Genomic DNA, 23,996 nt, shown 5'->3' on the forward strand with positions numbered 1-23,996 from the left:
GTTTAATAAGCTTATTTTTTAATGTAGTTTTATTAATCATGATGTCATGAGGGCATAGGGCATTAATAAAGGACATCAATGATGTCCTCACACATTTTTACCCTACAAGAGCCCAGGTTTCCCCCGCTATGAGAGGAACTTTTATTTGGTTCGGTGAACGTACGCTCCTCTACGTTCGGCCACCAACCTTTTAGCGTCACGTAGCACGAAGAAAAGTCGCCGACCCGACCCGCTGTTTTTTGGGTTCTAGCGTGTGCGTTTTTTTAATTCCTTGACGAGCCGAACAACATCCCATCACCTTTTGGATATATTTTAAATATCTAGCAAATACCGAGTTGTACCTAGTTTTTTCTAGCAATAATACCGAGCAAATCCTTAGCAATACCGAGCAAATCCTTAGCAATACCGAGCAAATCCTTAGCAATACCGAGCAAATCCTTAGCAATACCGAGCAAATCCTTAGCAATACCGAGCAAATACCTAGCAATACCGAGCAAATCCTTAGCAATACCGAGCAAATCCTTAGCAAATACTGAGTTGTACCGAGTTTTTTCTAGCAATACCGAGCAAATCCGTAGCAATACCGAGCAAATACCGAGTTGTACCGAGTTGTAGAAAAACTCGGTACAACTCGGTATTTGTATAGTTTTGTTCTTCACAGAGCGGTATTTCTCGTTTTTGCAAAGCAATACCGAGCAATACAGAGAAAATCGCGAACATAGCATTCCCGGGTTTCGCTCCAGGTCAAGTCGTCGGGCCGCGCGTTAAAGAGTAAGAGCACGTGGCGACATGTAATTGGCGGCCGAGCGTACCTCTACGTCAGGTCAGAGGACGTAATAATTGTTCCTATGAGAGAGTTATGAGAGCGGTTTGAGGTATTAATTGATTAATTTCACACGAGTTAATGGATCGATCTATTTGCATAGCAGTTTATGTCATAGCTATGACTTTGAAGGCCATTTTGAGGAGAAAAACTCGAGCATCCTAAAAGGATCAAAATGGATATAGTATCAAGGGTATTCAATCATGCAGCACGAGGGTGAGAAGATCATGCATGCAGCTCATGTTAATAGATATATAACCAGGTGCTCTAGGTGAAGTTCAGGATGATGACGGTGATAATGATAATAATCATGACAAGTACTTGTTTGTTTAGGGTTTAGGACTCTGTGACGACCAGTTTGAGAGGTTGCGACGGCTCGTCATCCTTGTTGTCGCCATTGCCCCAAAACTGATGTGGTTTCTGATTTCTTGAGGATTTCTTAAGCGAATCTGGATCAGATTTGGGCGGACCGTGGGTTTGATTGGGATCCAAATCTCTTCTGCTTCCTGTTGTGTGCCCGAGCCGATCCAATAGGAGATGATGTCTCCCGAGTGTGAGTTTGAGGATCGAAATGATTGAAGGGAATGAATGTTAGGCTCCTTGCGTGAGCTTGCATCTCTTTGTGCGTGCTTGGAAGGAGGCGAGGAAGACGAAGAGGGCGACGATATTCCAGATGATCCAGTTGGCGTGAGCGAAGTAGCCGAAGTCGCGCTAATTGGGAGAGGACTGAAGTCACATGTAGGTCGAAAGCGGGATTGGGAGGAGCGCGAGATGTGGGTAGTCCGTGAGCGCCAGTCTGGTCTCGAGAGAAAATGGAGGGAAGTTCCGGATATGGAGTTGCAAGCAAGGTCGTGCTCGCTGGAGGCGTGCATGCGGGAGGCAGAGGACTTTAGTGATTCGTTCTCTCTCAACGAAGTCGATATCAGCGGCGGAAGCATCGTGTTCGAGTGGGTGTGAAAGTCAGTTTCCTTGTTTTTCCTTCCAGGATCGTCCTGGTGGGAGGACGAAATTTGGTTCGTCCGTAAGAATTGTCCAGAGAGCAAGTCGTCCAATACACTTCGTTTGAACGAAGCTTGTCCAGAGGTCAAATCGTCCCGGACGATTCCGACAAGGGATTCGTCCCGTACGATCTGTATGTGTATATATTGGATTGAGATATTTTTGAAGAGAGAGAAAAGTCCAGGAGATAGAAAAACGAAGGAAAAATGAGAAAAAGTAGATTTTGGGCGACTTCGGTCCGTTTTCGTCCGTCGCCGTAGTTGGAAAAGTTGACCGACTCGAGGTAAGACACATTTCGTCTTTCTCAATTTTCAGAAATGCGAATTTTGACGACTTTTCTGTTTCGAATTCGATTTTCGTTAGCCAAAATCTGGTATAATTTCGCACTGGTGAATATTTTACAGTGTAACTTTTGGTATATTTCTGAGTCGATATTTTTGAACGTTTTGAGTATTTTCTAGAAGATTTTTACTGGTTATTTTGAATTCTGCGGTGCTTTAAGCGAATTACGAATTATCTGAATGTTGAAAATATTTGCTTCAGTACAATGAAAGTCTTGAAATGATGTTTTCTGCTATCTGTGATAATTTGGTAAATTTCTGAAATTGTAAATTCTGTGGAATTTCCGTATACTCTCGTTATGCCGCTGACGATTTTTCTGACGAAATTGGATTTTCTGAAGATTTTTACCGGTTATTTTGAATTCTGCGGTGTTTTAAGCGAATTACGAATTATCTGGATGTTGAAAATATTTGCTTCAGTACAATGAAAGTCTTGAAATGATGTTTTCTGCTATCTGTGATAATTTGGTAAATTTCTGAAATTGTAAATTCTGTGGAATTTCCGTATACTGTCGTTATGCCGCTGACGATTTTTCTGACGAAATTGAATTTTCTGAATTTGATGTTTTGATGTGCTGTGATATTATAATGGAGTTATAAGGGGCCGGAATCCTTTGTGATTCCGTTGTCTGGGTCCAGAAATCTGAAAATAAGTTCTGTATATCTGAACTGTTCTGGTGCTGTAAGTACAAAAGGAGGCATAAGGGGCCGGAATCTTTTGTGATTCCGTTGTCAGTGTCAGGGAAGGGAGGCATAAGGGGACAGAATCCGTTGAGATTCTGTCAGGGTCAGGGATATGTGATATCTGATATGTGATCTTATCTGTGATGAAATCTGATTTGAATGTTTTTTCTGAAATCTGTTCTGATCTTTGATTTGTACGATTTTGTGATCTGTGATTAATCTGATTTGAATAATTCTGTTGTGTGAAATGAATTCAGTTATTATGTATCAATTATTTGATTTCAATTGATTTTTGTTCTGTCTGATTTTCTGTATGATTATATGAATTTTGTATGGCTACTATTCTGATGTGTTTTCTGATGTGAGTTTCTGGAGATTTTGATTGGCTAGTGTAGTCTTGCTGAGCTGTTAGCTCATCCTTGTTATCTGTGTGGTTTTCAGGTTCTAGGAAAGGGAATGAAGTCTTGGACTAGCCGTTCAGTGTCTGATCTGTAATTTTAGATATTTTGTACTTTTGATTTTTGTATAGTCATGACTTTTCTATTTTGTTCTTTGTCTGTAATCATGCACTGTATTGTACATGATTATTTGATGAAAGAAGAAAATATAGATGAACTATTCTGTATATTTGATGTTTATAGTAGCTCTGTTTTCTGTAAGTTTGATATTTGGAAAAAAGTCTGAAGCAAATTTCAAAGCTAGATCTTGGATTTCAATTCCGTCGCGGCCCGACACGAAGGGATTTGTTCCGATCGGGTTGGGTCGTGACAGTGGGGTCGGTTGCGCAGGCGCGTTGGAGGAGAGGGACATGTCTAAGCGACAGTGTGCGAATTGATAGCGGATCTGATCGTGTGCTGGAGCAAATGAGAGGATCAAACACGAAGACGCTAGGATGGTTGTCGACGATCATATTCTGTCTAGGAATGAATGAAATTAGAACATGAATCAATCATTGGATCAAGTGATGTATTCACTTGAGCTGCCCAAAGGGCTTCGCGGCTTCGATCATCATCCATCGCCCATCTTCTTCGGATCGTCGATAGCTCATCTTCTTCGGTAATCCGTCATTCTTCGCGAGCTCCAGAATATGATACTAACTGATGTAGTGGATAGGCATAAGAATCGGATCTGCTAGAAGGAATTTCCAATCCACGGAACAAACACAAACTTAAAACTTCAAAAGGGATATATATTCATCAATGTCTTTTCCTACTACAATACTAGCATATATAAACTAGTCATAAAATATTCTATGTAACAAACTAATAACATAATCCTAAGGTAAACTTTAGCTAAGATGTTCCACATCACCTGCCAAGAGAGAAACGGCACTTGGAGGTTCCCTGGAATTGGAGAATTCCAGTATTATGATAAGGTAACAAGTGATTAGACTTGAAACCTTAAATTATTACTAAGAAGCTTAAAGTTGCCTTCTGAAAGATCTTTGAAGTGTAAACATAACTAATTGAGGATTAATAAACAAAACTGCTGGAAAGATGGCAGTAAATATCTTACCAGATAGCTCTTGTGTAAAAGTGCATGAAGGCATCGCTGCAAAGTCTCTTCTATTGTTGTTCGCCATTAAACCTCCTGAAGATGCCAGTTTCATCGTTGAAAAAATTTGCCTGGGTTTTGATCCCTCTTCTTGGTTTCAGTCATGCTAGAATAAATGTATAAACTGCATCAGGCAGCCATGATTGAAACAACATTTCTCAACTTTTTTTATAATCAATAATGACAGGAGCAAAGATTCTAGATGAAGGAAGGAAATATAACACACAAGCCACTAACCTGAATGAGAATGGAAGTAAATTTACAGTATTCACGCATGTCTTCTTCAGAAATTTTCAATGGTATGTCCCTTCCAGAAAAGATAAATTTATTTAAAAGTTTTGCTGCAGGCCTCAAAACTCAGCAGAATGGTCCTATCGTTTACACATCAAGCAAATTTCAATTGGAGATATCTCAGATGACCAACAATAAGCCAACAATATTAGCAGGGTAAAGAGAAGCTGAATTCTCATCCATGAAAAATTGTGGGAGCAAACCTCTATATGGCTTTTTGCCATTTCACATCATCGTCGAAGCGCCGGTAAGACCATTATCGACTAAGCTTGTAATGGTCAAAGGTTTATGCTTGATTATTATTGCATATTAACTCATATGTGATGTGCATGAGGAACTCTAAAAACAAATCTTTGCCTGAGGCCACTTTGGCCTCTGACTCTTTCTGCAGGTAACTACTCGCTTTGTCCAGTATATGCAATGTCACATCATCAAAATCAAAGGAGACCTTTTTGAACTTTTCTGCCCAAATCAAGGCTCTCTCAGCCAGCCCTTGTTTACAGAAATGAGACAGAAGGAGGTTGACCGTAACAACATTTGGAACAATGGCCATCTTAATCAACTTTCCAGATAATATCATGGCACGACCAAGACTATCAGCACATATGCCATTCATCACAGTGTTATGAGTGACTGTGTTAGGAGTAAAGCCATCTGAGATGAGCATATCTACTATCTTTATTGCCTCAGGGGTTTTGTAGCTGCTGCAGAGGCTATGGATCCTTATATTATAAGTAAAAATATCTGGTTTGCAATCTCTTGAAGCCATTAGCTCAAAATATCTTTCTGCACGTCCAGGTTCAAAAGCTCTAGAACACGCAGCAATTAATGTATTAAAAGTAACGATATCTGGATATAATCCACTCCATCCCATTTGTCGGAACTTGCCATCAGCCCTCTCCAAGCATCTCTGCTGACAGAAACCATGAATAACAATGTTTGTTGTGAATATGTCAGGACTCAGTCCATTACACATCATATCTGCTTCCAACTTCAATGCTTCTTTGCTTTCACCTATTCTGAACAGGCCAGATATTAGAGAGTTATAGATAAGATTGTTAGGGATCAATCCTCTCCTACGCATTTCATTGAAAACTTCTTGGGCTGTTTCCACGCACTTCACTCGACAAAGGCCATTTATATAGGCCGAGAAGCCAACGACATCAAGCAGGATACCCTTCCTTTCCATGTAATTCAAGCAATCTAGAGCTTCAGATACTCTGCCAAACCTAAAGCACCCATCTATAAATATGGTGAAAGCTGATATACCCACATTTAATCTCCTCTCCACAATCTCATACAAAAGCTCTTTAGCTTCACTTATCCTTCCTCCCCTGCAAAATCCTAAGAGCAAAGATTGCCAAGTAGAAGCAGAAGGCACAAGGCCAAATTCATCCACCATTACTCTATACATATTGATAGCTTCTTCCTCCAGCCCCTCCTTGCTATAGCCAGCAATAATTGAATTAAAAACTGCAACACTAGGCAGCAAACAATCCTTGGCATCTCTGGGCATCAGAGATACTGCATCTTCCATCTGCCCATTCCAACAAAGGCTTGAGATTAACATATGAGTACATACCTCATCATTTAATGCATCTCTAAACAAGTTCTGAACCAGTCCTTTCCAATCTTTGCGGAACTTGTTGTGCCCTGACACAAGTATATTGAATGTATAAAAATCGGGCGAAATTCCTTTCTTCACCATCTCTTCATAAGTAGAATTAGCAAGATCAATCTGCCCAGCCTTCACATATCCATTCAAAAGGACATTATAAGTAATAATATTTGTCTCATGCCCATCTTCCACTATACGATCAAACCACCTCCTTGCCTCCTCCATCCTCCCTTGCCTGCAAAGCGCGTTGATCAAAATATTATAACTTACAATACTAGGCACATGTCCCAACTCAAGCATTTCATCAAACAGCTTGAACGCATTCCCCGCACGACCAAACAAACAATGCACTTTCATAACAATATTAAAACTGCAAGCATCCGGCTCAAGTTTATACTTTGGAAACAACCAAAACAGCCCTTCGCCGGCTGCAACCCTTCCTTTGAGGCATGATCCAAGAATCATCGCATTGAAGGTCCTGACGCTCGGGCGAGGACCTCGAAGAATCATATCCCGGAACAATTTCCAAGCATTTCGAGAATCCCCCGTCCTGAAGAGAAGCCGGAGAAGAATAGCATGGACTGAGAGACTCGGGGTATTACCCGCGCGCCGGATCTCTGACAAAGCTTGGAGCGCCTCTGATACCATACCAGCGCCAAGAAACGCGCGAAGGACGAGGTGGAGGGCGTGATAGTGAGTGGAGTAAGAGTGATGGAGAGCAGCCCAGCGGAGGAGCTCGGTGGCGCGGTGAGGGCTGAGGCGGTGGAGGAGACCGGAGAGGATGCCTTGTGCTAAAGGTTTCAACTTTTCGGTTGAGAAGATGAGGAAAGCTACGTCGCAAGAGAATACGACGGCATCAGGCGAGAGGTTGGGGAAGGCGATGAGTAAGAAAGAGAGAGCAGGGCGGGGGTTGCGGAGAGAACAAAGAAGGTCGGCGAGAGGGGCCGAGTGGAATCCTAGGAGGAGGGAAGAAGCGGCGGTGGAGCATTGAGGATCGGTTTTCAGAGCCGTGGCAAGTTGACGGAGGAGTTCGAGGCGAAGAATTAGACCGAGACGAGGCTGGGGGTGTGTGCGGCAGGGGAGGAATTGTTCGAGAAGGGGATCGGATAATGGAAGTGCATATGAGGTGGAAGTAACGGTTGCAGTAGAGAACGAGGCCAGGGTTCCGGATATGAGGATAGATTCGATGGCAGCGCGACGATGTAAGGTGGCGGAGAACATCGAGTCGCCCCGCACACTGGGAAAACCCCGGGGTTATTGATTTGAAATTCGAAGAATTTAGAAGAGCGATTATCCGTTATTCATTTTTTATGTCCGATTATATCGGGATTTAAATTATTATATATATAGCGCTTGAAATTTTATCCGTAGAAGATTTAGATTTGATAATTTTCTTAATTTTTTTAATGTAATTTTTTTAGTATAATTTTTTTTTTGAATTAGAAATATGTTGTACAAAGTAATAAAAAATTTGTCTCAAATCCTTAGTTGTGACTTTTCTATCTTTTCTTACTCTATTGAGCCCACAGATGCTATTTCTAGCAAGGTTTCATCATATGACTTATATTTTTTTGTAGTTTGACAAGGATTTCATGAAGGCAAATAATTGCACTTTATGAATTGCTAGAAAATTTGAGTAGGTAGAATATGTGTTTTAAGTCTATGCATTGTACAAAACTTTAGCATACACATAAAAATAATATGATAAAAAAATTTTATTTGAAAACACTATAAAGAATAAAAATCAAGTTTAAATAGAACTTCAATATAATATGAGTTCTAAAATATTGTTCAATATTAATTACGAAATTTTTTTTATCAAATTTGATCTTACATTGAACTTTAATCAAATCTAAATAATTAAATAGTTCATATTAATAATTTAACCTTATAACCTAATTATGAATGTAAAAAAATAAATAAATAAATCATATAATTAAAAAAACCAAATTATTGAATATAATTGAGGTTCTAATTTTTTATTAAAAATTAACATTATTTATTAAGTACACTTGAAATTGTTTGATAAATTTTAAATAATAAGAAAATATTTAAATCTAACTAACAATTTATTTAATGTTTTCATCGTGTATATAATTAATAATATTTGCAATTTTTAAAATATACTAACTACATTAAAATTTAATAGAAGATCATTAATCGACATATAAAACAATCATTATATGAGTTTTTTATTATATTTTTTTAGGCTATTTATTAAATAATGAACAAACATGTTCAAAAACATAAACTAAGAAAATACTCCAAATACTATAATTCAAAAAATCACATCAGAAGAAATAATAGAAAACGGCCATAAGAGAATATCATAAGAATTATGCCGAAAATAACAAAGATAATATCCCATTTAGTCCTAAATAATCTCTCTGTCCATCTCGTTACCTAAAAGTACAAATGGCCAGCAGGAACTATCCCCTACAGAAAACATTTCTTATCAGTGGGCTTTTGAAAGAATCCCTCAGCAGCCTCATCAAGCTTATAGCACAAAAGATGGCACTGATATTATTATTGTTGAGGCTATCACAACAGCCTTTGATGCTGAAGTGACTAGTAAAAATTTCTAACAATAGCCCGTTGATAGAATTTTTTGATCCTATACAGATTAACACTCCACATTAAAAACAAGCTATTTACTTGAGATGAGAGTGAAGACTAGAACAACATACTCGTAGAGTGGTTCGTCGCCAGATTCTCCTTTCTCAACTCTTTTCATCAACTAAGATTTCGTTTAGGAGAGCTTTTTTATTACTTCTTAAAGCATCTTTTTAGTAAATCTGCTTTAAAAAGAGTAAGAAAGCCATCCCAAATGAAGCCTAAGAGCAGTTCGTACACAGGGATCTACATATTTTGGATTCCCTGTGTGTAAAATGCCGCAGTTGCGAATTCAGAATGGCTTCCAAAAGTAAGAAAGTGAAAAGGCTATCATACTATTGGGATGGGGAAATCAAGAACGTCTCTATGGATTCTCTTCTCAGTTTGGACAGCTTTGGCAGCTGCAATTCTAGCTGCATTGGCTGCTTTATTCGCAGCAGCAACAGCTTTGTTTACTCTTTCATCAACCCTTGGCACATGATATGCCTTATCTGCTGCTGTCCTTGCTTCCTGGTATTCAAGATTTAGTCAGTATGTATGCTATGTTGTACCGATACACCTATTTATGAAGGCGTGTTGTAACAGATACTTATCGGACACGAAACACATACAATACGGCACCGATATGTGTCGGAGACGTTAAAGCCATATCCAATTAAAATACTATTTAATTTCAAAAGGACGCGTATCCGATACGCGTGTCCGTTGAAAGACGTAAAAAAATCAGAAAAAATATGTAACATATTTACTTCCGCGGCTGTGAGCGAGGTTCTCTCATTTTATAACCCGCGAGTCATTTACATTTATGTTAGTCTACTAGAAAATATGATATTAGGGCATCAATCATTTTGCATTTGTAATGCTTTGATTTTTTATTCATGTATTAAAAAAATCATGTTATTGTGATTTGTATGTCTTCTTAAATGGAAAAATATATATATATATATATATGTTTAGTTCTCATATGTTATTCAGTAAACATGTCACCAAATCATGCAACAACATAATTAGTGGAATCATGCCACAAAATTCTTATTAGGCAATGAGTTTTAACTCTTCCCTTGACTCAATGCTTACTTTTTTATTTTAATATTATAAGCTACAAAGCTAAAATGATGTTGCTTTTTATTTTTTTTGTCAATTCAAATATTATGCTTTGATTGCTTTTTTTTTTTAATGTATGATTTATAATTTATAATGACGTGACCACGCCGTACCTGTATCATGTATTTCTAAGAATTTATGTGTCCCGTATCCGTGTCGTCGCATCCATATCGGTGCAACATAGTATGCATGTAACTAATACAGTAAATTAGTCATTAAATATGAAATTTACAGTTTTGGAAGATGTTATGCACCTGAACAGCATTGAGTACTCTGGAATGGTTAACGGCAAATGAAGTTCCAGGGAAGGGGTTCCGAGTGCTAGAAATTTCCAGAACGCCATTTGCCCAGTGACCAGACTGTGATTCGCCATTTGTGAAGGAGTACATTCCTAAGCCTTGTCTCTTTCCCTCGTGCCATGCTCCCTCATAGCATTGCCGATTTGCAAAATGGTAGACCCCAAAACCATGCATCTTGTCAGCAAAATATTCTCCCGCATAGGTGTCCCCATTCCTTGTTACAGTAGAACCCGGATCAGTGATATGAAAACTGGGTAAAATTAAAGGCGCTGAAGAAAGATATTACAAAGAACAGACTTTGGTTAATAACATTGTCATTCGATATCTAAGAGACTGAAGTATAAGATAAACGATAACTAAAGTGGGCTCCATTATTGTGCAGATCGTCTATCTTATTAAAATTTTCCGATCCTAGCAATGAACATGAACATATCATGACATAATAGAAGGAGCATTTAATCTGTGCATGCCTTCACTTCAATATACACTTTTAGTTTATGGAAAATAGAGAAGAAAAGATACAACAACAACATCAATTCTTTATCCCGCTATGTGAGATCAGCTACATAAATTATTTTTCTCCATTGCATCCTGTTAATAGTCAAATTCCCATTTCAATCTAATAAAAAAAGGGTAATTTCTAATATGTTATAACCCAGTCTTTATAGGTCTACCTCTATCTTTCTTAACAAAGGCCGGATCTAATACATCTAATCTCCTAACCAGGTTATCGGAAGGCCAACATCTTATGTGATCAAACCATCTAAGCTGAGACTTCTCTAATTTCATCTACACTAGAGCTACTTCAACCTTGCCATATATATACTCGTTTCACATTCTGTCTCTAAAAGTAAAGCCACTCATCCATCAGAGCATGCTCATCTCTGCAACACTTAATTTTATGCTTTTCTTTTAATAGCCAACATTATACGCAATAAAACATTGCATGTCTCACCACCATCTCAAAGAACTTCTTCTTAAGTTTGAGGGTACTTTTCTTTCACATAACAAGGCCGATGTATTCCTCCACTTCAATCATCCAACTTGTATTCAACTAATAATATCCCAATCTATTTCACCATCAGATTAAAAGAGTGTAACCTTAACATAAGTTCATAATGGATAGCTCCTGCTGCAAAGCTTTTTTCTAATCTCTCTGTTTCCTAGCTACATCAGCGTGATCAGAAATAAAATTGGTGAACAAAAACAAGGATGAATGATTAGGAAGTAAATGAGCATATACTTGATGCAACTTCAATAGAAGTTGAGCAAAAACACTTATCAAAGATAAAATTGTACGCGTTGAGATGACTGTGACCAAAGATAAAATTTAATTTGATTTTAATTGTTTTACTTAAGAAGTTCTAATTTTAGTTAAATTCAGCATGCAAGATCTAAGCTAAAACCACACTTCAAATAATTATATTTAGAGATTAACCAAAGTTTCCTAACAAGACAGGCAAACAGCAAATTGCATGGAATTATATCTAGAAAAGTATCTCAGAAAAAGAGTGGAAGTTGATCTTTTGTTTGATAAGACACTTATCAGCCTTCCTGCAGAAGAAATTGGCATGCTAGATATAATTTACTGCACAAGTCTTTATTTGTTGTTTATATTCTATTATAAAACTCTAGCACTTTATCTATTGGTGATGCAAAATCAAAAGCTTATATCGTCGAAGATTCAAATTGTGCATGTCAAGACAAAAGATAAGCCTTTTATCTGATTTTCTTGCTTCTATATATTTTTACGAATTTTAATTTTAATAAATTTCTACTCGTACATGGAAAAAAATGTAATCCTATCATAAAACAAGGTTGAAAACATATATGCGCTTTCAGAAAAGTAATAGGAGGAATAGAACTAATTTAAAAGTTTATTCGCAATGGCTAACTAGGTTTTAGTGAGTTCATAAATTAAAATCACCATTCGTTTTACTTTCAATACTTTTGTATAAGAAAAATAGTAGGTGCAAAACTATAGATAACAAATCAATTATATTATGTGAGGCAAAAGTAAGATGAGAATATATTTACATATAACAACTTTTACCAACTTCCAAAGAGGAAACCTACCAAAGCCAAATATATTGAATATGATACTAAAAGTTATGTAGCAATCAATTTTAGAGGATTACGTTCAACCAAACAGGTAAAGATTGGAAGTCATTGCCAAGGTACTAAAATTGAATCCCTCATGCACCAATTTTATTTTTCACAATCAAACTTTACTGGGAAAAAAAACAAAATAAAAAAAGCCTACAATTCAAGTATTCAACTAGTATGGCATGGCAGCATCTAAATATTATGATTCAAAGATTACATGAATGAATGAGGAAGCATTGAGAGGTTTCTATATGAAGATCTCCGCCCATGATTATTTTCTGGGATTTTATTTTTATCAGTCATACAGTTAAGACGTGTAGAGATTAATTTCCTAATTTTTCTCTAATAATGAAATCCCTGATTTCAAGTCATAAATTATTGCAAATTTATTTAATTTGGTTCAAATTTTAATTGCCAAATTATAGGCCATAAAATCTCAACAGTTATTAATTTTCCAATTATTAATGTTTTCTAAATTGGTACCAAATAGTGGGATAAAGGCTTGTTGTTGTTGTCTAAATTGGTACCCACATCATATAGTTAGCTATAAATGAAAGAGGAAGGCTGATTGGTTCAATGAGATCTCCTTCATCAGATTCTCTGAAGTTTTGAGAGATGATCAACAAGCAGAGTATGAAGACGAACAGTGATTACCATCAGTCAATAAGATAGCCGACAATAGAGGTTCCATAGGAAGTAGACAACAGGATACCTTCGATTGGATCAACAACTTGGCTTTCACTTGTTGTTGGGTAATGACTCGAGGAGATGAGTTTGTTGCTGGAGTTGAGTATCCATCTTGGTGCCAACCTAAGGTGACAGAGGATATCAACAGTGGAGTCAAAATTTTTGCCAGTCCCTAGTTGGCAACAACATTTAGGCGATGATAGGTAACATGGAGATAGACGATTGGTGTAATGGTAGAGTATGGTTGGAGGTTCTATAGGGGTGGTAGAGACAAGCTTGGTGAGTGGCAACATTCAGTGTTACGGCGGAAAAGTATATAGTTTCTAGAAGGGCTGAAGTATAACTTTATAAAGTCAGAATATATCAAATCTTATAATATGTTATATATATTATATATTGTTACTATCCCACAATGCTTTTATTTTAGTTAGCAAATGAAGAGAAGAAGCATGCACATAGACCTTGGAGCGTTCAACAATAAGCATAATAAGTACATGTAATAAGATTTATGTTACTTAGATTGTTGTATTAATATTTGCTTGAAGAGATGCAAAGCCTAAAAGACAAAGACAGGAATATGAGAGAGAGAGAGAGAGAGAGGAAGAGGAGAAAGAGATTACTAGAGAGATGAATAAAGAGTGGAGAATATGTAGTAGGTGTAATAAATCTTGTAATCATCATTCTCTCTGTGGTCATAGACTTGCATATATTTCACCAACCACATCAATTCTAGTCACATTTTCTTGTGTTTTTCTTGCAGATATTTTAGTTCCAATCATGGTTTAAAATTGTGCAATATGAGTGATGGGGGCATCGACAGGAGATTCTGGCGCGTCTATCAGAGACGACACCAGAGATCGACGGCCATGATGGAGAGCCTGTACCACTTAGGACAATTTGTATCTGCAATTTTTATTATTACTTATTTACTTTCAGTTTTCCCATTTTACCCTTGTGGGTATTTGTTTTCTCTTGTAGCCCAAGGGGCATAGTAGACTTTTGTACTTGTTGTCATTTGGAGCCTATTTAAAGGGCTCATGTATCTTGTATGAGACTAATGAATTGTTGAATGAAAATTTTTCACTTATGTTCTCTTAGTGAGTTCTTGAAAATCTCTTGGTGAGTTCTTCGTGTGAGATCTCTTTGTGAGTTCTCTACGTAATTTCTATTATAGTTCCTTCCATCATCCACAAACTACCACAAGCAAAACCCAAAAGTTGGAAGAAGCCGAAAATCCCCTTTTTCTTACCCCACCCTTGGAGCCCCACCCGCCGGCCACCACGGCTCCTCCGGCCGACCACCTTGCCGCCGGCCATTCACCTCCCTCTTCTCCCCACCGCCACTGTTTTCCTTAACCCCTTTCGAAATTTGAGTTTCACATTCAAATTCTTTCCAAATTAGGATGTTCCAAATTAGGAAAGTTTTAGAATTTTGAATTCAATTTCCATCCCAATAAAATTGAATTCTTGACGAAAACGCTTTCCTCGTCATCATCCCAATTTGGAAACCCCCTCCTCAATTCTCTAAACTCCTCCCCACCTCCATGATGACGCCGGCCACCCTTCATTGGGCTTCCCATTAATTTCCCAATTAATCCCCCTCCCTATTTTGAAATTCAAACTTTAATTTCAAAATAAATCCCTCCTATTTCACCTAAAACTGAAATTTCTTTCAGTTTTCATCAATCCCTAGCCCATCATTGATGCCGCCGCCCCCTCTATTGGCTCTCCCCATTAAATGAGCAATAATCCCCTCCTTTAATTTGGGAATTTCAAATTAGACCTCAAATATTTTTCCTCCCAAATCTCTTAAACTGAAATTAATTTCAGTTTTCTAACATAAACTTCACCCTCTCTCTCCCTATTCCTACCGCCGGCCTCCCCTCCTACTCTCCACAACCCGCCGACCACCCCTCCCCTTCTCTTCCTCCCATTGTTGGTTGCTTGTGGTGATTGCTCGTTTCCAAATCCATGGTGTATGGCGGATCCCGTCGTTGATCACGGACTCTTCTACAACATCTACGGAGGCATCCACGTCTTAAGATCTCCTTTCTTCGACGTCGGATTTGGCTTCGACAATATCGTCGAGGAGTACTTGGATTGGATTTTACCAACACTAGTGGACGCCGTTGATGACCAATTCTCCGACTACACGTGGATCATCAAAGGTCATCCTCCCATGCCACCTCCACCTCCAAGTTCCTTCTCCACGGCAACGTTCATTGGCTCCTCCCTCCTTGTGGCAACCTCACTTCTAGCTTGGACGATCTTCCGCCGCTCAATCTAGTTTCGTAGGAAAGAGAGAAGAGGCCTCAAGGTGAACAACTCCGTATTAATCGTTGGATTCAAATCACTAGCTTTTAACTTTACGTTCTCCTTTGTATTTGCTTAAATAGTTTGGTTAATTTCCTTGTAATTCCTTTGCCTAAACAAGTGGAACACTCGGAATTCTTGTAATCGATTTTAATTTGAAGCATGATTATATAAGTGGTTAAGCTAATGTTTAAATCTTCTAATTAATCTTGTGTAACTCAACTCATGCATCACATCAATGAGGCTCGCCTTAAGGCCTGCCTTTGCGCAATTCCAGTAAAAAACGCCTCGATGCTTAAGCCTCGAGTTTTCTTTATGAGGCTAGCGCCTCAACTTGTATATTTTTTTTTTATGTTTTATATTATTCACTCATTAGTATATACAAATTTTATCATTTTATGTTTACGCAATCTTTTGATTTTGAGGCTTACGCCTTGAGGCTTACGCCTCGCCTCACGAATGAAAAATGCCTCAATACCCGAATACGCAATTTTAAACATTGGTTCCAATTGATCTCTTTCAGTATTGCTAATGGGCATGCATTTTTCCTCCAACAACTACTATTAGAGTCAAACCATTGGATTTAGGCAAAAATTGGAAGCAGTAGAACTAAAAAAATGGGAAAGAGAAGATCGACAGGTTCAATGTCAAGGATTTCTTGTACTAAAAGATGTTGATCAAAGATTGCATATATCAAAGAGAGTTAAATCTAAAACTTAGAGTCGAAGCCACTACCATGAGCTAAGAATATTGGAGTCTCTTGGAACAACAAGCATTAAGAGTTAAATACCTCTCACTAAAGAACAACATTTTCTTTAATACATTACATGAGAAAATCATGGCTGACATGATGAAAGCTTAGTCACACAAGCATGAGAAATTGAGAATTCTTTTACAATAAAAAAGTAAATAGAATAAGGGAAAATCTTTAATATCAGGATGGTTAAAAGGTGCTTTCATAGTAACACATATCAAAGATCTCAATCTAATCACAAGTTCAACTTAGAAGACAAAGCTTGTATATTTAGATTTTATCATAACAACTGAAAAGCAGAGTTAGAACTGTGACAATGATTGATAATTAATACATATGTACAAAATTAAACCTTAATGATGTTTATGATTTGATCTTAAATGTGAACAACAATAGGCATGAATCATGTAAAGTTTCTTCTACTACCAAAATTTATTAGATTAGTGGAAGAAAGTTCAAGATGAGTTAACAATGGAGATAGATTCAAATCTCAGTAGATGCATTAACCGAAGGATTGTAGCAGTGCATGTTGGTGATATGAAAGATTGAACACATGAAAAAGGAAAGTTCACAAGGTAAAGGAGGGAAGAAAATCAAATCATATCGAAGAATATGTGAATTCTACAAGTGAAAAGATAAACTACTACTTAATGTGAATAGTCCTATGAAAGCTTGGATAATGGACTCAGCTGATTAGTATAATTCATTTCCATACAAAGAGTTTATCAAAAAAGCTATTCTACAAAAGATTGTAGGAAAACTTATCTTGTTCATGATAAAGTCTTGAGCATTATGATAGTTGGTGATACACAAGTTATAACTAGTAATGGAATATGTGGAAACGTAGTAATAAGAGGTAGTTTCCTAGATTGAAGATAGATTTGATCTAGATAAGGCAAAAGGGTGAAAAATGTTCTACCTTGACTTTCTACACTAATTCTTAAAAGGCTGCCAAGAGTGCTATGGCGATAGCATATGAAAATAAGAATGACATCAGGCACATGACATCAAACATTGAAGTAGTGGGAGCGACTAAAATTCATTTGCTAGTGATTCTGAAGGTCTTATGCAAGATAAACTTTCTACCAAGTGGGTGCTTTTAGTTGCAAAAGAAACGCCCCTATAGTGCAAACAATATTTTAAATTTAAGAAAAACATAACAAAAAGGCAAAGCCTGAGATAAAAGGTTACAAGTTTACCGTTGATGGATTGAGGTACTACAATACCTCAATTATTCCCCACGGTTAATTGAGAGGTTTAAGGTATAAATGATTCTCTCTCCGAGCTAACCTCAAAACTTTATCCCTATATGAGATAGCTTTACCAGATTGAACTTAATTTCCTTAGTTTTCTCCTTGATTGAATTCCTAATCTCAAGTCAGTAATTCTAATAAATTTAATTTGATTTGGTTCAAATTCAAGTTTCCAAATTCTAACCACCAAATCTAACTTGAAACCATCAATGATCCAATAATTAGAGAATGGTGTTTCTTCATGTCACAAATTTAAGCCACACACTTTGTAATTTATCGCTCATCATTTCCAAAAAAAATCTCTACAATTATTAAGTTTCCTAATATTATTGTTTCTCAAGTTTGTTCCCAGCACCTCCAACTGTCTATAAATGAAAGTGGAAGACAAGCTACATTAGTGGGGTATCCTTCATTAGATTCTCTATGCTTTGAGAAATAATTGTCAAACAAAGTATGAAGTAGAGCAGCCACTAGAATTTTTCAATGAGGAAGTTGAAAACAAAGATTCCATAGGATGTTCGTGAGAAGATTCCTTAGGTAATATCAAATAATTACCTTTCACACATTACGAAAGATCAACTTCAAGGTGGCAAATTTATCTTCAAAGTTAAGTAATTGACAAGGTATTGGAGGAAAGTTGGGCTCAAAGGGGATACTTGCACCACTCAACTCTTTTGGTATGCCCTAATTAAGACACAAACTCCAATGGTGGCATTCAAGAAGTGATGATTCCAATTTATTTGAATTCAACATATTATATTACTTGAGCTAGATCAGAAAAAAAAAAAACAAAAAAACTTCTAATGGAAAAAATAAAGCAAAGCCCATAGTGTTATAGAGGTTGCATCACTGGACAATCAGTTACCAACATGATGGATAACAACAAAAGGGAGCCAAACTCTAACTAGCTGCTAGGTATATAAATTATCTTGCCTCTAAAACGTATAAGTGGTTTCAAATTTGAAGATCAATTGAGGTATCCTCTTGATTACGTTCATCTTGAAAAGAAAGAAAAATGATGCCAAGAATGTTTTTGATACCAACTGTTTTTCTACTACAATTTTTGATAAAAGAATATAATGTCCCATAGAGTATTCACCTAAATAACCACATACTGAATTATATCAAATCATGCAACCAACTATGCTGCAAGTCCCAATTCAAATACTAGTTGTATACCTGGTAGAGTGAACTAATGTTTGAAAAATAGTTTATTTCATAACCTACCCGGCACAGCCTCACTAGCAAGACAAAATAGTCCATCATGGCATATTATATATCCTAAAGATAAAAAGTGTATCTATAGGCATGCAAATAACAAGCAAAATACATACTGATGCAAGTAAAAGGAATGACCAACCTTCCCCTGTTAAGAACTTAATAAGAACATTAAAGGTACAGCACAGTAACATCTGGACTATGGTAATTTGAAGAGGATATAAATGATTTACACAATAGAAAAAAAAGGAAAACAATATCCATGAGCGGAAACATAATACAACAATGAACAACAAAAATTGCGCAGAAAATTGAAGCCGTTCTCAATGTTCAACTGTAATAGCTTTCAGTGTCATTTTTAAAAGTTCATATATAACATAAATGGATGGTGTGAGATATGGATATTCAACATAGAATTGAAGTCCTACATAGAGGCAGCGGCTAGTAATAGTTTGGAATCATTTTGATCATCATTAATTTCTGCATAAGCATTCTATCAAACTTTGCTTTGGAGGAAATGATACAAACATCCTCTATCAAACACCAGTTTGATGAAAATGGGCTTTTATGAGAAAATCCGTCCACATTTCTCAATGATCTATTATTTCATGAAAAAAAAAAAGTATCCATTGGCATAGCTAAATCAACATGAGCATAATGCATAGTTGTTAAGTATTGCACCAGCAAATGAGGAGGATCCAATTTAGCTAATTTATATGATAAACAAAAAAATAATGCAAAACTATAACGATATATGATGTGCAGACCACATGCCTTCCGTATTATACACAAACCAATATCATGGAAAAATCAGCATATCGGTTATACCTTATAACAGTAAAATTGAAGCACAGAACTTCACTTCTACGAAGATAAAACAAAATCATAAATCAAGTTTTATTGTAGCAATAATCCACCTTAGTAATCAAACCAGGAAAAATAGTAATCACATTCCAACGAAGCAATCCACATAAAACCTAAACCTCAGCAAATTACCTGAACCGATACTGCCCTAAGCCATGCTTGATCCCCCACTTGAACTCACCAACATAGCGGCTCCCATCGTCGCAAGTGTGCACCCCATAACCATGGCTCTGACCATTCAACCATTCTCCTGCATAAATATCACCAGTATAAAACCGATAGACCCCGAAACCATTTCTAAGGCCCTTTCTATACTGCCCCTTGTATCTGCTCCCCTTAGTCCAAGTCTCGACACCATGCCCATCATACTTCGCATCAATCCAATCCCCTTCGTACTTTCCACTCTTATAATAGTAGTAAACTCCACTTCCATGGCACTTCCCCCACCGGAGCTCGCCCTCGTAGACGTCGCCATTGCTGTATACCTGTACGGCGAGTCCGGTACGGCGATCGGTGCGAGCCCCTCCGACGGACCACAGAAGTGGGAGCGTTGGCGGGCGAGGGAGGACGCGTAGAGAGGGGAGGAAGAGACAAAGTAGGAGGAGGAGACCAGAGGAGAATGCGAGGACGGGTATGAAATCGATAAGGAAAGAGTGGGTATCGATGGAGGAAGTGGAGGATAAGAGGAGCAGGTATAGGGAAGGAAAGAGGAGGAAAACAAGTAAGCGAAGGCGGAGGCGGAGGCAGCGTAGGGCGGTGAAGGAAAGACGAGAAGGTGGAATAGCGTGGGAGAAGCGGCGGCGGTTTCCGGCAGCCGGAGTCATGATGGGGCGGGGATGGAGAGGATCGGCATTAGGGTTTGGAATTGAGATTAATGGTTTTGATCGGAAGAATCGGAGTGGGAGACGGTCAGGAAGAAGAAAAGGATGGGAGCGCTTCCAATATTAGATTACATTTTTTGAGTGAGGAGACCATACCTACATATTAATCAAAATGTTACTAAGATAAGCACAACTTTAAATTCAAAAATTGATATTTTATTCGATATTCTAGCACGTTAAATCTATTGCATATCTATAATAAAGCCCCTTGCTACATACTCTTGAAAAAATCATTAAAAAAAAAAGAGAAGATAAATAGTAAGTCTTTGTTTGGGACGGCTTTCTTACTATTTCTTAATCCAACTTTTTAGGGCTGCAAATGAACCGAGCCTTCAACAAACTACTCGCAGCTCAGCTAAGTTACAGTTCTTTCATGCTCGTTTATTTAAGTAATCAAATAAGTTTAAACAATTTTTTAAATATTTAATTGTTAAATAAACAAACATGAACATTATGTTTATCTCATTTATGTTCATGAACAATATCAATTAAAGCTCGTGAATAAGCTCAATAAGAAGCTAGTTAAGAAGTTTGATTGAATCTCTTTTTTTGTATATTTTCACATAATTTTTAGTTTTATTATAATAAATTATTCTTATTAGGTAAAAAAATAATTACTTTTTTTTGTGTTATACTATTTCATTATAATGAATTTACTCATAAACAAGAGTTGTTTATTTATGTTTGTGGCATTTTTTATTTAAAATGTTCATGAACAAGTTTGTTTAATTATAAGAATAATCATTTTATGATTTTTTTTTGTTCATGAATGGGCTCGTTTGGTAGATCGAAATCACCCTCTATGTATGTTTGCAAAAGGCTATAGGTGATTATTTGTTAGTAAGCACGACAAGACTCATTTATTTAAAACTCGGTAAGCATAAACAAACCAAACATGAACCAAAGTATCAAACATGAACGTCTATTCATTTTGAACGAGTCAAGTTTGAACACAAACAAAAAAGTTAGAACCGGCTTCAACCAAGCTTGAACAAACTAATAATAAACAATCTCAAATATGAACAAGCACATACTCGACTCGGTTCGATTTATTTGCAGCAATATCGAGAGGACATGTGCCCCCATCAAGCCCCTCTTAAATCCATCCTTATTGTACTAGCTAAATGACATTAAAATATATTCATGAATGATGAAAGTACATACTTCACTTTAAATAAGCTTAGTAATATTTTTATCTTATTTGAAGATTAAGATGTCTAATGAATAAATATATGTATTTATCTCGATATGGCCTAATTAACGAGTGATCAATAATGTCAGTGGCCTAGATTCGTAACCTTCATTGCACTTTGAAGGGGCATTGGTCTACCATCTGCCCAAGTGGTAAAATGGACGTCATAATTTGTGATAGGAGGATTTGCAGTCGCGCAACCCCTAAAAAAAAAAAAATCAAATGAGTAATTTTTTTTAGCATGATAAGTACTCTAATTTGATCCATTAGTATAAATATAATATAAGAGATATTCTATTTAAGATTTTGATAATCATTTGAATGATATTTAACAACTAATTTAGTGCCCAACTGCATAATGCTTGTTAAAATATCTTGATTTTTGTGTGACTATGAGCTTAGCTGAGCTCACCAGATCAGATAGTTTTTACATGGTTAATTTCTTTGGCACTTTATTCAATCCTAACAGCTTCTATTAATGAGGGGTAAGGTCCCACACTTAGGGTTTTGCACCCAAAAAAAAAAAAATATTTATTCATATCAATTCAAAATTTTTATACAATTCGATTATATCAATCGTTTTGATTTGATTTTAATGTTTTGTAAAATTGCAATAAATCAAATCAAAATGGCTATATATATACATATATATTTCTTAATTACTATATCATAACTATAAGCCAATTAATTCAGGTGAAATTACATTAATTTTTAATTTATCTTTACTAAATATCATAGGTGAACATCACAAAAAATTAAAAAAATAGATTGAGCATGAATCTTGATGCAAATTAAAATGTTCAAAATTTTGCTCTACATTACCTGAACTCCAATGTAAGCAAACTCATAGTCAACTCATCGGCTTGACGAGACGAAACTAATGATACGAAAACTAATCTGATCCAAGTAAAAGTGAGTGCATCAAGCACTTAAAGCATTGTTAAAAATTTTAAGAGAATAATTGAATAATGAAATTTTATCCAAATTTTGCGTGTTACAATCAATTCGAGCATCCCAACGAGGCAAATCCATCAAGCCTATGATTGTCAATGTTGACATTATTAAAGTACTTAAATGTTGATCGTGAGAATCAATAAAGCTAATTTGATGGAATGCTCAGGATTTTGATTATATTTGCGAGCATGTCATTGTCAAAATCTATAAATATATTGGTGTTTTCCATATAAAGTGGACTCTTAGCTTGTGATTCAAAATAACTCAAAGGTTTAAAGAATCTCAAAACTCCACTCCCAACAACTGCAATCAAATCACACCATTGGACTGCCATTCAGGTGCCACAGTCAAACCCCCACTCGAGCACAGCCAGTGGACTACCACTTCTTGACCATAACAAAATTGTCATTGTTGGACCATTGTCCGATCGCCGCCATCTAATCGTTATCGCCGTCCCACCTTCATTAAGACTTGTCGTTGGACCATTGCAGCCCAACCATCTTTGTCAAATATATCACCAATGCATGACTTGTGTTATCAGATCACTACCATCATCTGACCACCGTCATCGGACTATGGACTATCGCTGCTCAACCTTTGTTATTGGATTACCGCCACTAAACCTTAAGCTAATTAAGATTTAAAACATGCTCCTTTTTATAAAATGCCCCAAATTAAACTATATCACATTATATAGGGAAATTTTGATCATAATAAATCACGATCATTTTCTTCCGAATATGTTAACAGTATAATACAAAAAGTAACAAAACACTAAAAAAGAAAAGAAGAAATTGTGGTAAGACTTTCGAATTCATAGTGCTTGGCCGGCTTGGCTAGGGTGTGATATCTAAAGTTATCAGTTTTGAACTTAATCTAATCAAATATATTAATTTTACAATTTTTTAGAGTATTAATAGGATTATTATTCATATAAATATTTATTTAAATAAGCATAAGTTTTGATGTAGCATTTTGGTGTCTAGGCTTCAAAACATTAAAGTCAGAAACTTCTAAAACCGACTTTGAGATCATCAAAATTTTATTTCCAACAAACTTAGAATAGCAAAGAGTGGCTTGATGAAATAAACCCGATAATATTAAGAATGGTTTAATCTTAGTAGAAAGAGATCTAATTAAAAGACTCATAAATATAACTCGAATTTTCTCTAGAATATTTGAGCAAAATTTTTCGATCTCAAAAATTTAAAATCAAAATTTATTCTGCTAAAAAATCTATAATAAAAATGAGTGTATTGATAAGATGACCTACTGATACTGAGAATGATTTGATATGAATTCAAATAAATTTAAATTAAGCACTAATACTGAACTTCACATGCTTATAATGAAAAATAACATCTCAAGATCAAGAAGATTTCGATAAGCCTGATATTACTCAATTTTTGTAGTATATTGAAGGTCTAGATGATCAAAAAAATATCAAAA

The 23,996-nt window shown here is 36.4% G+C and overlaps 2 protein-coding genes, 1 long non-coding RNA gene and 1 other non-coding gene across 5 annotated transcripts; 2 read left to right on the forward strand and 2 right to left on the reverse strand.

Annotated features, from left to right (window-relative positions):
* Positions 1-3,584: 3,584 nt before the first annotated feature.
* LOC114579449 lies at positions 3,585-5,223 on the forward strand. Its single transcript, XR_003700424.1, has 3 exons — positions 3,585-3,903; positions 4,589-4,939; positions 5,084-5,223. It is a non-coding gene; the product is annotated as an uncharacterized LOC114579449 (long non-coding RNA).
* LOC110093732 (pentatricopeptide repeat-containing protein At1g63400) lies at positions 4,016-7,740 on the reverse strand. 2 transcript variants are annotated; one of them, XM_028693980.1, is made up of 3 exons: positions 4,639-7,740; positions 4,363-4,507; positions 4,016-4,190 (listed from the first exon to the last, which is right to left on the reverse strand). In XM_028693980.1, the coding sequence occupies exon 1, from the start codon at positions 7,529-7,531 to the stop codon at positions 4,979-4,981; it is 2,553 nt and encodes an 850-aa protein (XP_028549813.1). In that variant the 5' UTR covers positions 7,532-7,740; the 3' UTR covers positions 4,016-4,190; positions 4,363-4,507; positions 4,639-4,978. The 2 variants fall into 2 exon arrangements, with proteins under 2 accessions (XP_028549813.1, XP_020674371.1); XM_020818712.2 differs by lacking the exons at positions 4,016-4,190; positions 4,363-4,507 and having other exon boundaries at positions 4,639-4,772; positions 4,896-7,740.
* Positions 7,741-8,611: 871 nt separating this feature from the next.
* LOC110093734 (phosphatidylinositol 4-phosphate 5-kinase 8) lies at positions 8,612-20,487 on the reverse strand. The gene is made up of 3 exons (XM_020818714.2): positions 19,653-20,487; positions 10,282-10,540; positions 8,612-9,433 (listed from the first exon to the last, which is right to left on the reverse strand). Exons 1-3 carry the CDS (start codon positions 20,342-20,344, stop codon positions 9,254-9,256), a joined length of 1,131 nt encoding a protein of 376 aa, XP_020674373.1. The 5' UTR covers positions 20,345-20,487; the 3' UTR covers positions 8,612-9,253.
* Positions 20,488-21,635: 1,148 nt separating this feature from the next.
* LOC114579462 lies at positions 21,636-21,800 on the forward strand. The gene has a single exon (XR_003700464.1). It is a non-coding gene; the product is annotated as a U1 spliceosomal RNA (small nuclear RNA).
* Positions 21,801-23,996: the final 2,196 nt, after the last annotated feature.

The sequence above is a fragment of the Dendrobium catenatum genome, unplaced genomic scaffold, assembly GCF_001605985.2.
Source record: "Dendrobium catenatum unplaced genomic scaffold, ASM160598v2 fragScaff_scaffold_390, whole genome shotgun sequence".
Classification (NCBI taxonomy): domain Eukaryota; kingdom Viridiplantae; phylum Streptophyta; class Magnoliopsida; order Asparagales; family Orchidaceae; genus Dendrobium; species Dendrobium catenatum.

Excerpts from the sequence above, each read along its gene's own strand:
- LOC110093734 (XM_020818714.2), bottom strand. The coding sequence starts at position 20,344 with ATGACTCCGGCTGCCGGAAACCGCCGCCGCTTCTCCCACGCTATTCCA. Across the intron at positions 10,541-19,652 it reads TTAGGGCAGTATCGGTTCAG|GAATGGGGACACCTATGCGG; the intron begins GTAATTTGCTGA and ends TACTGTAACAAG. Across the intron at positions 9,434-10,281 it reads GAGTACTCAATGCTGTTCAG|GAAGCAAGGACAGCAGCAGA; the intron begins GTGCATAACATC and ends CTTGAATACCAG.
- LOC110093732 (XM_028693980.1), bottom strand. The coding sequence starts at position 7,531 with ATGTTCTCCGCCACCTTACATCGTCGCGCTGCCATCGAATCTATCCTC.